General features: G+C 38.4%; 2 protein-coding genes across 2 annotated transcripts in view; one reads left to right on the forward strand and one right to left on the reverse strand.

Annotated features, from left to right (window-relative positions):
• Positions 1-951: 951 nt before the first annotated feature.
• On the forward strand, positions 952-5,060 carry LOC139720124 (uncharacterized protein YwbO-like). Its single transcript, XM_071631496.1, has 5 exons — positions 952-1,057; positions 1,667-1,763; positions 2,648-2,831; positions 3,590-3,752; positions 4,798-5,060. Exons 1-5 carry the CDS (start codon positions 952-954, stop codon positions 4,926-4,928), a joined length of 681 nt encoding a protein of 226 aa, XP_071487597.1. The 3' UTR covers positions 4,929-5,060.
• Positions 5,061-7,119: 2,059 nt separating this feature from the next.
• The window catches only part of LOC139720125 (dorsal-ventral patterning tolloid-like protein 1), a 39,202-nt gene continuing 31,291 nt past the window's right edge, over positions 7,120-15,030 (reverse strand). The window contains exons 12-16 of the mRNA XM_071631497.1: positions 11,658-11,783; positions 10,611-10,746; positions 9,222-9,475; positions 7,873-8,068; positions 7,120-7,434 (exon numbers count right to left, since the gene is read on the reverse strand). Of these exons, the coding sequence (XP_071487598.1) occupies positions 7,299-7,434; positions 7,873-8,068; positions 9,222-9,475; positions 10,611-10,746; positions 11,658-11,783 (848 nt within the window). The 3' untranslated portion in view covers positions 7,120-7,298. The remainder of the gene's footprint in view (positions 7,435-7,872; positions 8,069-9,221; positions 9,476-10,610; positions 10,747-11,657; positions 11,784-15,030) is intronic.

A 15,030-nucleotide genomic window follows, 5' to 3' on the forward strand; every position in this document is an offset into this window, starting at 1 on the left:
CGTGAATTCGATCTACAGTTCGTCCAATTTACTCTAGACTGATACGGTCCAGGCAACTTAAAAACAAGATACAGTGCTCTGTATGTATAAGATTTAGAATTATTTCATCGTTGTCCTTCCACTTCTTCAACTCTAATATACATAATTTCGTATTTAGGTAACTTGACATGTTGGACGTTGACTTATTACAGTGAGACATCTGGATAGAAACATACAGGGAAGAGTATTATATGATTACACTATACATAGATTTACACAACTCATATATAAATACACTGATATATAGCATTATGCAGATACAGAAAAACAGAGAGAGAGAGAGAGAGAGAGAGAAAGAAAGAGAAAGAGAGAGAGGACAGTTACAATAATGACCATGGCCGTTGTTTCAAACGCCGGTTAGAATAGAGCAACTATATAACGTCATTACATTCTATTTAGTATGCACCCATGTATCAAACACTGTAAGGAGTTGCCACATCTGAATTGTAATCAAATTTGTCCATATTAGTAATCAGTGGGAAATGTGTAATCCCATAATCCCATAGTTGTAATGCAACCATTTTAAGAGCTCTCGCCAGAAACAACCAATTAGATTCAGGCAGAAGCATAAATTCGAATTGATTATAACGAGCAGATATATCAGACTTAAAAAATATAATGATAATGTTTTGTTATCATTACCTCTCTAAGAAAAATCGAGTGAAATTATTCACTCCTAAAAGAGTGAATGCAAAAAAGAATGGATTTAGAGTGAAATTGGAGTGAATTTTGAGTGGAAATGTTCATTTTCACTCGTTTTAGGGTGACCTCAGGGATCACTCCAAAATCTTCGAGTGATCCCTGAGGTCACTCCAAAATGAGTATTTCGATTAAACTTATTTCAACTTTGCACTCTTGTCTTCTCTGTACACCTTCTAATATCATTTGTTGTCCGCAGGATAAGATATCAAAATGTCAGGGAAACAGCTTATCAACATTGACGTAATAAGTGACATCATCTGTCCTTTCTGCTACATCGGGAAGCGTAAACTTGAAGAAGCGATGAGGCGTATGTCTGGTAAAGAATCGGATGATTTCGAAATACAGAAATAGCAGTAACAATGTTACGTTCTTAAAGCGTATACAATAGAAATACTTCAAGAGTTCTTGGTGTACTTGGGGTTCTACACCTCAAACAATTTCAAAGATATCATGCCTTTGATCTCAATTTAGAAGTGTTTTAAATTTAAAAGCGTTCTAGCAATATTTCATTTCCGATTCAGAATGTGATTTGCTCCACTTTTTTAATGACGCTTCGTATTACGCAAGAATGGATATCCTTTTGTAAAATTTAATGATTACAGTGTATTTGTTTGCTCCATGCAACTGCCATGTGCTGGGATTTGTGGGGGTAGTGTACGCGTAACTTAAATTGGGAGATATAAGAAGGTGGCATGTATACGTTTATTATCCCCAAATTCAAGCTTAAGCCTATACTTAAGGTCTCTATAATGCCACCATATTGGAAATGAGACTTTTATAGGCTCAATATTGGTCGATGTGATAGGTAGGGAATTTGTAAATCAGTTGCATGAAACCTCTCGACGGTCCACGAATTTCATGAATTTGAACATTAATCCTGTTGAGGGAAATATTATATACGCACGCATGTCACTATTTCTTACAGAAAAATACTCGTTTACCGTGCGGTGGGAGCCCTTTCTTCTTCGCCCAAACACACCGGAAGACGGAACACCTCTACCGGTCGAAGCCGGCAAAATCATGTAACTACCTTCCTATTTTAGATGGTGATTACATCTAAAATCTATAGCTTCAATGGTGGACTCACGCTGTCTAAATTATTATGAGAATGGCTGACAAGACAAGACCGTCCAGGATCCACATGGTAATACACGGCGATTGGGTCAATAGCGACATGAACAAGGACTGATTAAAGAATGACTGTAACTTTCTAAAATATCCTGTGAGAGAAATGTTACAACTTACATGAATTACCAAAGTACTCTTTCCTGTTTTTTTTCTGATTTAGACAATATCAAATGTGTATATAGCAGGTTGTATTCAAGTATAAATTAGATAATATCTTTAATGTCTGCTAAGTGCTGACGTGTCAAATGTTCCTCCAATAATAAAAACAATACATGTATGTATGTCAGATTGTATAAAAAAAGTGAAGACAAGTTTGGTGAAATTTGATTCATCTAGTCTTGAGTTATCGCGTAAACAGAGAAATTTTAGGATTTGACCGTGACCTTTGACCTTTGACCGCCGGCCGATTTTACTCAAAAACTAATCAAGTAATTGCCTCATCTTACGTCATCCTTGCACAAAGTTTGGTGAAATTTGCTTAATCCAGTCTGGAGTTATAACGTAAACGGATACAATTTCATGATTTGACCTTGACCTTTGACCTGTGACCTCTGGCCGATTTCACCCGAAATCTAATCAAGTGATTACCCTATCGTACTTTATACTTAGACCAAGTTTGCTAAATTTCACTCAATATTACTCAAGTTATCGCGGAAACGAATGGGGACGGACGGACGAACTGACGGACGGACAGACGACCTGAAAACATAATGCCTCCGGCACCCTTCGGGTGGAGACATAAAAATGGAGATTAAACTTTGGAAGTGACTCTTTACAGTTTACCCCCGCATATCGTGACGGCGGCGAAGTCTGTGGGGATCGATGTTGGAGGAGGCCGTAGCGTCGCATCGGTCATTCCGAACACTGTCAAGGCACACACTCTTCTAGAGTACGCTAAGAGTCTGGAGACAGCTCCTGGGAGAGAAGATGTGCAGAGCGAAATCCAGGAGAGATTGTTCCACGTGAGTGCCGCAGGTGTTTTTTTTTTCAGCACTTCATTTACTACCGTTCATTTCGTCACCTTAAGTGATGAATGCATAGTAACATTACATCCCCCTGGTTCCATTGACCCTATGATACCAGCATGGTTAGGAAGATGGAGAGACGGGTGTGGAAAGACGAGATCCGGAGGTGAATGACGTGTTTATTATTCCCTCTAAAACAGGCAAGGGGACTGAGGTGGGAACGCGTTCGATGTCCTCTTACGCCATGGAAGTATAGAGAATAAAACGATTGCCATAGTCCTGCGTGCCTATGTATACGGCACTGCTGATGGAGAGGATCCCCATTCCTCTGCTACTGTATATAAAGAGGAAAACAGTCTCTTAATGTGTGAATCTGAATGGTTTCGGCAAAATTGGTATTCTATTATTCGATTACATGTATTAATAAATTGCCAGTCAGATTTTTAGGTAAGTAGAGAGGGGAAAAGAGAAGAGAAGAAATAATCTTTATTTCTAACCTATCACAAACCATTCTCGGTCTTGTTGAAAACACTTACAAATTTTCGTGATTTGACCCTGAACCAAAAAACACGCCATTTATATATTTGCGAGAAAAGTTTAGTGGTGTGTGTGTGTGTGTGTGTGTGTGTAGGTATTAGTATGTAGGCCTATATGTTTTGAAACCCTAGCTGTAGACTTTGCAAACTATGCCAGGCGAAGAATGCAATCCTGACGAATTTGTCTCTCTCGATCATTCTCCCCACGTTTGTGAACAGGCTCTATTCGTCGATGGCCTCCCCCTAACTCTGGATGAGGTTGTTGCCATAGCAACAGATGCTGGTCTTGACGGGGAGGCAGCCCGTGCCTTCATCCAGGACTCCACAAACATCGAGAAAACCAAAGCCACCGCCAAGAAGTGGGTCGAGAGCGGGGTAACAGGTGAAGAGAATAAAATGCATATATACGAGTGTGACATTGATTGTGCTCTAATGTGCAGATGGAAAGCTAAATAACGGTCATGACGGCAGACCTAATGGAATTATGAACATGGTGGGCAAAATATCTCGTCCAAGGGTGAACCATGCAAGGAGGTATTGGGTGAACACACAGGGCTGACTCGAACCCCCTGACCATGGGTCTATTATGTGTGATTAATGTATGTATGCATGTACGTTTGTCTGGTTTGTGCGTACGTATGTTTGTATGTAAGTATGTAGGGCGTATTGTATAGGCCAATTTATGTAGGTCCTATGACTGTATATTCATCTATCTATCTATCTATCTATCTATCTATCTATCTATCTTTATATCTATCTATCTAGGTATCTATTCAATTATTCATCTATATCCTGTAGGGTTGGCCTATTCAGCTGTACAAACTGCTTTCAAAGAGGGCTGTGCAGTTTTACAAGAATTTATATGTCATTAAAATACATGGAACATAATTATGTAACGACAGTGAATTACATAAACATCATATCCAGTTATCTTAAGCATCAACCGTGCTGAAGTACAAGTTATTATTCAAAGCTTGACAGCAAACGCGTTTGTTTTGTACAATGAACGGGCGAATAACTTTTATCAATTGGGCTGGTCTGGTGCTTCACGGAGAAATTGCATTGTAAATATTGCGGCCTTATCGCTTGACTATTATTTCTATCAGAAGAATATACTGTACAGACATCGTATACTTTCGCCAAGATTTGAGCTGTACGGGACAGTATTTACAATGCCTCAGATTAAAAGGCTGAGAAGAAATGCAAGAATTAACTAAATTAATGACTGACGAGGGCATGTTTTCTCAACAAATCGAAGACGTTTATTATCTTACTTACGAGCTTGTTGGGTACCGCAAGGCCCATTTCTCAAAAAACAAAACAGAACAAGACAAATAAATGAAATAGACGGTTGATGATAGCATTATGAGGACCATGATTCTGAGTTACCATGTGTATATCCCAATAATTTCACATCTTCTATACAGGCGTGCCAACTTTCTATATGAATGGAAGATTCGCCTTTTCCGGCGCGCAGGAACCCGAGATCTTCATCGACGCTTTCCGATGGGCAGCCGAAAAGCATCCGAATGGCCGACTCGACAAACCGAAATTATAGCATGTTGGATCCAAAATCCACCGCCCATTTATGGCACCAAGAAGCTTATCTGACACTACGCAGATAAGGACAGTTGCCGGGCAGGCAAGAGGATGGAAAATCTACCTGGACGAATCCATACTACGTGACATCACGCTGGAACGAAGTTTATCTTTAAGTTTAATTTCTTTTGGGTACTAAGGGCGCTGTAACCACTGCCACAAAATAAAACTTTCAGCTTTCCGGGAGAATTGAAACCATATCATATCGACATCAGTGCCATCTTTCGTCAAGGCAATGGTTTATTTATCATGAATAAGCATAATAATAATTTATTATGATGTCCATGATCCATTCGCGTCTTTTTTTCCTTGTGCCAGACAAGGTAAAAGATCCTGCAATCCTTAAATCGGACTGTGAGGTGTTAACTTAGGGCCTCTACGATAGTATTTTGTTCATGTTCGGATGATATTCATAGGTGTATTATGGTTGATTATTGTGCACACACGCACACACGCACTTACCATGCTTACACACACACAATGAACGAGCACATATTCACAAATAGTCACGCATCCATGCCCAGTGTAAATCATGTTAATACTAGAAGGGTCTTTGTGTCCACTTCCTTTCATTATGTTAATTGTTAATGTAATGTATACTTGAATAATAAAACCCCATGGGTTTCAGGCAGAAACCCAGAGGCAGTCGGTGTAAAGATGTGTTCTATCCTGTCAACCTCTTGAATCTTACACGAACCTCGCCCTTAGAATAATGTATACAGAGTCAACTTATAACTACTATACAGGCCTATACATTGTGTATAGGCCTATCAGAAGCAGAATATCACGGAACAGATGTGTGGTGCAACCCTAACATTTCTGCATAGTATGTTGATGTAATGTTAATACTTTCTTTCTCTTTTTCAGCAGGGCCATTTTTCATGACATCCACAAAAAGAGAAAAAGAATAAGCTTGTTATCATCAAATTCACGCAGTCACATCCATTCACAGTCAACTCCGATTCATTATATGTGCCAGACAAATAACATTTTGCGACACTTGAAAAAAAAATCATTTTATTACGAAGGTAATAATCAACAATTGATCAAAAAGAGAGAAAAAAAGATGATTAATAAAATCCTGGAGCCAATGAAATATTCACGAATTCAATATCAAATATCATTAACCCTTTTGGTGGTATAGAAGAAAACGAAACATGGAAAAGGGGTCGGTAAAGTACGTACAAAAGAATAGTACATTGTATGCATATATACTCCCAAAATACATACCCCGTTCAAAGAGCTTAAATCGACATGATTAAACTATGTGGAAGACGTTTCTATGTATGGTATTTAGTTTAAGCTGAGGTACGTTCACATACCCTGAGAATCACGTTGATTTTTGGTTTTCCTCTATACCAAGGCGACCCAGCCGCGTGTATAGCAGAATAACACGAATGTGAAAAAAATCTGACAATCTTTGCATATTTTGGCGTGGAAGTAAATGTATCCTAAATCATATTTTGGAGGCATGGGAAGTGCACACCACGAGTATAGAGCAAAAACATGATTTTGAACCCATCTTCAGACCTGAATCTAGCAAATCAAGATTCTAGAATCGCGCAAACAATAATTTGCTTTGAAACGAGAGAAATATCTTCATTAGAATCATGATTCTTGAGAGAGAGATCAAATAATGATTAGAAGAGAGATTTTCAACATCTGAGAGAAACTTCATGAAAGCATTACAGTAATGCTCTCATTATTGTGATGGATCGTTATTCCACCTGCAACTAAAATACCAGCAAATATATTCAAACATTTTGAATAGTTTAGCTGTTTTGGTCACAAACACATTCTTGCATTTCATAATCCTTCCTGGATCATTTCAGGAACTCATATGAAAAGCTTTTCAACTACCCTCCAAACGCATAGCATCCTTTAACACGTGTCGTGATCAAGTCTATCATTATTATCATGGACTTTAACGTTTACTCATATTGTATAAAAGCAATTTACTGCGATTTTAATTACTAAAACACTATCAGTATCGGATAAATAAAATACTACTAGAGAAGACATGAAACGTTCGGTCAGCAGCTTGTTCATCAAGTGCAATTTAAAACGTAATTTGATTCTGTAGTAAATTGTCATCAATCTCTGGCCATATGTTGTGTAATTTGGATATCAATCCCTATTTGGCCACCTTGGTAAAACAATGTTTACACAAATATGCGTCTTGCACCGATCTTAACATCATTATTTTCAAAGTTAAAATACATGCTGCATGTAGCAAGTATTTATTTCATTAAAAAGAACGAGTTTTTAATAGAAAATGGAGAGAGAGAAAAAAAATGATATCAATAATCTGTTGAGGCGCAGCCACAGGTCATTCAGTTATATTCTCCACTTCATAGACCGCGTGAAAACCTTGTCCCTTGACAGTGGCGTCGGACCTGAAGATCAGCCAGAGCTCTCCCGTCGCGGGCTTGATCTCCCTCGGAGGAGGCGCCGACCCGCAGAACCTGGATGTTTTTGTTGTTTGCAAAAGAAGGTCCAAATATCATCAAGATTATAGAGTGATCTCAATGAACAGGGATTCACTACATTTGAGCATGTATAGCACTGATATGATTATTCTTCATTATTAGGAAATATGACAATTACTGATAATGGCGGGCATTTTGTCAAAGGGCGGAGGGAACATGTCTAATTATTGTATTAAATACTCTTTGTCCTTTGTTTACTCTACATAATGCATCAATTATGTCAATGCACTGATTGGTTGCAACAGCTCAAACGACGATCAAAACAAGCGCTTTCCGAAGTATCCGTGTTGGAGTAGACCTATGATATCTTGCCCTTTTCATGAATTTGTTAGTGGACGAAAATATGTTTAATGTCTTCTTTTGGCGGCAATTTTCTGCACTTTGACTTGGACATCCAGCTGGCTAAATACCTACCTTCCTATATGCTTGCTTTCCACATCGTTCTCCGGTCCGTCATGAAGTTCGAGGTAATCGAAGAGACAGCTTGACTCCTGCTCCACATCGAACTTTTGGTAGTGGAAGCGGATAACCGAACCGTTAATCCGCCACACACATTCCAGACTATTCGGATAGGGGTGGGGGAAATCCGGCGTCTCGATTATTCCTGTGCCTGCAACGATATGATGCCATACGAGAATTATGCGAAAGAATTACGTATTTCAACTCAACTCAAAGCGATATTTAGTTCACTGGAAGAAGAAGAAGAAGAAGAAGAAGAAGAAGAAGAAGAAGAAGAAGAAGAAGACTGGCTAATGTAAGTTTAAGGATGAACGAAGAAAGCACACATACTATAATGTATTAACGGAATAATGAAACCACAAGTTCGTCTTCAAAATTAACAAAAGTGTATTTTCGGGTTTGTGTTTATTTTTTCATAAGGCCACTCATGGCAAAAAAAAATGCAAGATGTAGTAAGTTGCAGTGCTGTAATTCATCTTCTGTAATGCTTTTCGTACAGACATGTTTTACTTATATATTCTGGTATTTCTGGAGGGTTATGCAGTCTTGAAATGTTCATGCCATGCGCACTCATGATGGGACATAATTTGCGTTTGACAAAACAGATTTAGTTTACCCGAAGGAATTCATGGATAAGCCTACATACATGTAATAACAAAACTATGTAAACTAATTATTAAGTTTATTCTCATATGCCAAGTTGTACATGTACATCATTCAAATGCAATTAATTTTGTACTGCGTATCACCAGTATCAATTTTTTTTCAGCTGATTTGGAACTTTATTTTGCAGGGGAATACAGTTCTTTCTTCTCTTGCAATGTTGTGTGTGGATATGGTATGCGAAGTTTCTTTTCTGAGGTGATACAATCACACTTTTGAATTATATAGGTAAGTTTGACTTTGAGACAGTTGACTAACAACCCATTACTGGATGTCACCATTTAACATTTCATTTTTATCATTTCCTATTGCTTCCTTTCATATATGATATTCGTTCTTGAAAAAAAGAAAATGTATGTAAGATCCAAACGTTACGAATATTAGATGTGTAAATGACTATGTAAGTATTTTGTTGATTTGTTGATTTGTATTGATTTTGAAATGCAGAAATAAAAACTGAACTGAACTGAACTGAACAATCAATCATCCAGACTTTAAATTCATTGTAGTAAACAAGAATACTGGATAAACTGCATGTGCTCCATAGATTTTCATGTAACACATCCAACAAATTGGCATATATATTCCTCTTCAGAGGAATATGTATCTCTCATATTTTGAGATAAATGAGCATTACGTACCATTTAGGACACCACCACACTTTTTGCCTGTACCGCGCGACGTCTCCGCCGCGCGGTACTCGATGACGAAACCGCCCTCATGCGGCCAATCCGAGTTGTAATGAATCATCATGCGATTGGACGTTGTGTTATAGACGCGTTCATTTTCGCCCTCCCCGCATATCCGAGAGAGGTGTCCGGATACAGCGTTCTCTCCTCGGATAGCCAGATAATCCGGGCAGTCACTGTTGGCCGGCCAGTCATAAATGTCAAGTCTGAGTCAAAATGATAGAAAAAATAATTTCATATACTCATCCATATCACAGATTCATAATAACGCACTATATAATGGGGTCGGCTTGATTGTAGCATGCATTGTTTATGTCTTTGTTTCTTACTTTTTCTTTTCGTTTGGTGTTCATCTCAAACGTGGCCCCAACTTGTAAACTGCAAACGGTTATTAATCATGTTACATAATAAGTGACATAACAACCGAATATACAACAGAACATAACAACTGCCTGGTCGATATAAATCTAGAAACAAAAAGTCGACATTCAAGCTTTTGAGTGAATTTCTAATAGACTGCTTATTCATGATTTGAAGTGTGGATGTGCTTTGCTAACTATTGACATACCAGCTGATCCCAGTGGCATACAGTAGAAGGCAAAATATCTCATTCTTTTGGATGAACTGGAAGTCAAGTGACTCTGAGATGTTCTTTGCAAAGGGAGCCGATTATTTCTGTCAAATTAAACTAATATGGTATCATCTTGAAGTATAGTTCTTTATAAACAATGTCAGATTTGTGTACAGACAAAGGCCTATACATAATAGCCGAGTAATTCTGACTTCTATTTCATCAATTTGGGGGCAATTTTTATTTGCATATCCCTGTGTCTGTACCTGTATGTGCCGCTCATGTTTTATAAGAAGTGACGGCAAAAAATAATTACCATCATAAAGACATATAGACCTATCTTAATTAGATAGTGACTAGTCATAATGCAATGACACATGAATCAATTGTCTTCCTATCTGTGGGGCAGCTCCAGTTTAGCACATAATTTCTTCAAATATTTTTAAGTTGCGGCATTAAACATGGGATCAAAGGTAATAAGGCTGTTGTTACTCCATCTCTTGACTTCCATCGTATTATACACGAATACACAATATGTACACACCATCATACCATAACCAGTGGCGGATCCAGGGGGAGCGCACCTGGCGCCCCCCCCCCCCCCTTTGTTTGTTAAAACAAAAGAAATAGAAAGAAAAAATGGGGGCGCGTGAGCCCGCCCCCCCCCCCCCTTTTTTTAATTTTGTAAAGGCGCCCCGTCTGTATACGGAATTCTGGATCTGCCCTCGATAACACTATACACTGTGCACACACACACACACAGCACTTGCCTGAACGTGATCCCTGAAGTGCTTTGCAGGTTGATGAACCAGATGCAGTCTACAGAGTGTGTATTGTTGGCGGGAATATCTGGTCTGGTTATGACACCCTCTTCGTCGTGCAGGTGACCCCCACATCCGGGTATTTCTGCCAACGCGCGGAAGTGTCAAAAGTAATCAATGAAACACTAAATCTAAAGATACAGTTCAGCTTGTTAATGCACCTTTCTTCTCTGTCATTTCCTCTCTTTCTCTCACTCTCCTTCTCTCCCACCATCTTCCCTTAAATTTCTGACTAAATACGTTTTAAGTATATTATACAGAGTGTTTTGCTGTTCTCTATGTGACAGAGGCTGATTTACATTATTGGTTCTGCATGTTTGTTTTCTTTACAACAGAGAGTTGCGAGCAGATTAAGTTGTAGCCTTGGTTTCTATACTCCCCTTCTGGTTACATATTCGGATAATAACTTTTCAGTCAGTCATCAGTAGAATGTAAAGTAAACTCTTGCACTTATACGTTTTGATGGAAACAGGAATAATTGTACGATTTCAAATATCAGATGTTAACTATCAACCAAATTTATCATAAAAAGCGAGGGACCTATCCAATCTCGATTCTTTTACTACGAAGTAAGCAAATAAATTCTGAATGGGATTAACTCTATAAAAAGATAGCAATGGGCATTGGTACATTCGTCATCATATAAAAAGGGAAAATCTAGAATTCTATCAAGTGGTTCTTTTATCGGTAATGTCAACTTTTCGAAGATAAACAATGAGAAACAGCGAGAGACTTAACCGAGAGACCAATATCCAATCAAACAAAATGGCATATTGTTTTATTATGATCTACAATAGTGCAATCAATTAGAATATCTAAAGTGACATGTTTTAATAGATAAGGGGGTGCGGAAACAAAGTATGACGCTATGTATAGAGGAATATGAAGCGATATTCAACTAATACATGTAGACATGTCGCTTATCATGATGTTGGCGGGAAAACGATCCCCTACCCTTATAACCCACATGACACAGACCCGAGTGAAGATTCTTACCTTGACAGTGTTGCCCGTCTTCGTGGAGAACATACCCGGGTTCGCAGGAACACATGAACGACCCCACGATATTATGACAGTGTTGCTCACAAACGTCCATGCCTCGATACTCGCATTCGTTTGTGTCTGCAAGGTAATAAAAAGGGTTAGCGATTTGAGGAGAAAAGTACGGCGGCCTATCTTTAATTTCAAGTATTAAAGATAAAACATAGTCCTCAAAAGGATTAGAAATATATCTTCCAGCATTTGGAATTTGCTTGCATTATATCTGTATTATCGAAAGGGTCTAGAGAAACTTTTCTGGCTGACGCGATTTACCAGACATAACCTGAGTTGCTTTTTTGTCATTCTGAGATGAAAATTTTAAAATAATTTCGATTGTATAATACACACCCTTTATTCCACAGCAACCCTTCCCATTCAGTATTGTGGGTATATAGGTAGAACGTTACGTGACAACCGATTGTACCCTTGCAATCGTATTTTTTCCAACAAGATCCATGAGTTTCAATCATGATAATTGTTCCTACAACCAAACACGCAGGATACGGACCAAGAAATACGTGCTTGGCCATATGAATTATTAACGGCAGTTTAATGAGAGTCTGACCTGAACGTATTCTAGGATTCCCGAGAGAAAACAGCTGCACATTATAAATGAGGCAACTGCCCGTTTCCTTTTCGTATTTTTAATCTTATTTTCTTTTATGTGCACCCTTTGTGTATTGTGTGATGTGATTCGGAAAATACCAACTCACAAAATAACATAGTATCAAACAAACAAAGCATAGAGATTCTTCCCACATAAAATATCTTTTCATAGTCCGAAAAAAAATTGCCAAAGTTTATCTTGTGCAAATTCGTCATAATACTATAGTTTCAATAGTACCGATTTCAAACTTACAACAGGTTTGAACCAGCGGACACCTATGGCATAACATCGAGGTTTAAAAAATAAAAATTTTATACTTGAATGTTATCTTAAAAGCAATATAAAAAGAAACTAAGCAAGAAAAGGGAGAATAATACTCAACATAGGATAACATCGTTATGGAATACGCAGATTTTAATTGAGACTACGATGATATATTTTCTTTTACAAAGCCATTAGGAACACTATTTTGTTAAGCTTACACACAAAAAAAGAAAGATAGCGGCTTGATTTAAGGCTGGCAGTCAAGAGAGATTTTGTCTTTTGTCAGGGTTGTGTACAATGGAGTCAATTTCAAGAGCAGGGTGGGGCAGAAGCTTGCGCGATTGTGATGTCATCCCCTTCCTGGCTAATGAGAACATGTTATTGATTGCATGTGCGCGCGGCGTCCCGTACGCATGGCAACCAAAACGGCATTATAATATCCGGAAGCCTAAATCATCAATACCAGTAACCTTATATACGTGAAAATAATATTAGTGGTGTATACTACCAACGATACACTCCCAGCAAACGTGTTACCTGTGTGCAACTTGATCTGCAGTAACATTTCACGTCCATTTTTAGTACGTGGACGTTTCCATAGACAAGAAAGCGAATTCAATGGGATCCAACCTGTGGCGTAGGCAGTGAGTTTTATTTGGTATTTAATGCGTATATTAATTGATAACAATGATTGGAGTTTCTTATAAGCTTTGAATTACCTTTCAAATTAACGTCGTTCACTACTCATAACACTAGGTAAAATGCTACGTAAGTTATGTCAGGGATATTTCCTATAGATCAAAACCCAACCCAAAGCAATTTGAAGGAAAGATAGGTGAGGTCCACAATGGCACTGTAAACTGGAATTGATATATGACATATGCAACAACGCATGTGGAATGATATAGGAAGGGATTTAAAAAGACGGTTGCGTTGACTGGATAATCCGTCGATGATAATTTATGTAATGATTATTATGTTCAACTTCAAAGAAGTGTGCTCATGTGGCAACAAGATGGGCCTAAAAGACAACAATCCTAGCTGGTAGTTCATAACTTCTGAAGGGTATTGATAAATAACATGATTATATAGAATATGAGTCATTGCTATTCACATCAGTCACAGTTGACATTGTGGTTGTGTACAGTTACTGTCCCATTCGTGAGAATGTAGAAGTTGTAGGTTGATGTATGTTATCATTGCTCGACCCTCATTGTTTGGCTTTCGTTATGTACTCTAACCGGCTATCTACAGTAGATATGAAAGTGGCAACATGCCGTTTGCCATCATAACGCAATATAATCATGCTATAGCGAGCAACTACATTGATAGAAACGTCTAAAATCACTATGACTGATTATATATTGTGCTGTCTGCTTTTCACGCGTTCAATCCAAACAGTATTGCATGATGAAGTTCACCGACTTGACTCAGCGTGCACTGAAAGACCTGGAAGACCGCTCCAAAGAGAGGGAGGCAAAGTTCAACAACGTCCAGGCAGAGTTTGACCAAGTGCAAGATCAAATCCACGAGCAGTTCAATTATATGAACACTCGTCTCTTGAGGGTAAGAGCTTGAGCTTCTGGAAATTTTTAAATCCATTATAATTATTTCAACCCTAACGCGGCCGGGGAGGGGTTGTATCAACCCCCCTCCCCCCGACATTTTCCACAACCATTCCGCCACACGACAATTTTTGACCGCGCGCTCGCTGACTTTTTACATTCAATTCTCGCACATCTTGTGACACCCGGTTTCGCGAAAATCGGGCATACCGTTACGACGCTGCACGACCTTTTATACATGCCCGTCAGACTGAGAATGGCTCAAAAACGTGATTTTGTATACAAAGTCTAGCAACTGGAGTTTTCTCACCTTACTCAGAAAGATATGATTATTTTCATTTTCATTGGTTGAAGTCAATTCATTTTAGCGTAAATGGAAGCCTATACTTGAAAAGGGGAAATTTTGGCATAAAAACAACAACAAAAATATAAGGTTGAAAAAATACATAATAAATTCATAAAACAGTAAAATATATAAGAAATTAATTTTGCCGGCAGTTTTTTTTTTTCTTTTCAAATTCATTGTTAGGAATACTACAGCCTGTACAAAGAATATTTACTTTACTTTTTTTCAGTAATTTGGTAGATGACGCGACAGGTAACGTCGAATTGCGCAATCGACGGCCGAGATGTTTGATTCAACCCACTTCCCAACGCCCCCACCCCCCCCCCCCCACCCCGGCCACTGAACAGCCCGGCCTGGTTAAGGTTAATATATTTATCAATAAGTTGGGCTATTTCATTTTTTTAACCATAAAGATAATAGGGGTTATCAACATCATCCTTGTCATACTGATAATTCTCGTTTTTGCATCTTTTGGCAAGCACTTTCGGTGTTTACACCGCTTTTCACTTCTACCATTTCCTGATTCAGTTGGTTACCACGGAGCTC

The sequence above is a fragment of the Diadema antillarum genome, unplaced genomic scaffold (assembly GCF_040938485.1).
Source record: "Diadema antillarum isolate AM-2024a unplaced genomic scaffold, OU_Dant_1.0 scf00000122, whole genome shotgun sequence".
NCBI classification, from domain to species: Eukaryota; Metazoa; Echinodermata; class Echinoidea; order Diadematoida; family Diadematidae; genus Diadema; species Diadema antillarum.

What these genes read in the sequence shown, in the direction of transcription:
- LOC139720124 (XM_071631496.1), top strand. Translation starts at nt 952, where the DNA reads ATGTCAGGGAAACAGCTTATCAACATTGACGTAATAAGTGACATCATC. An exon ending in AGCGATGAGGCGTATGTCTG is followed by an intron (nt 1,058 to 1,666) that starts GTAAAGAATCGG and finishes TATTTCTTACAG; the next exon opens with AAAAATACTCGTTTACCGTG. An exon ending in TCCAGGAGAGATTGTTCCAC is followed by an intron (nt 2,832 to 3,589) that starts GTGAGTGCCGCA and finishes GTTTGTGAACAG; the next exon opens with GCTCTATTCGTCGATGGCCT.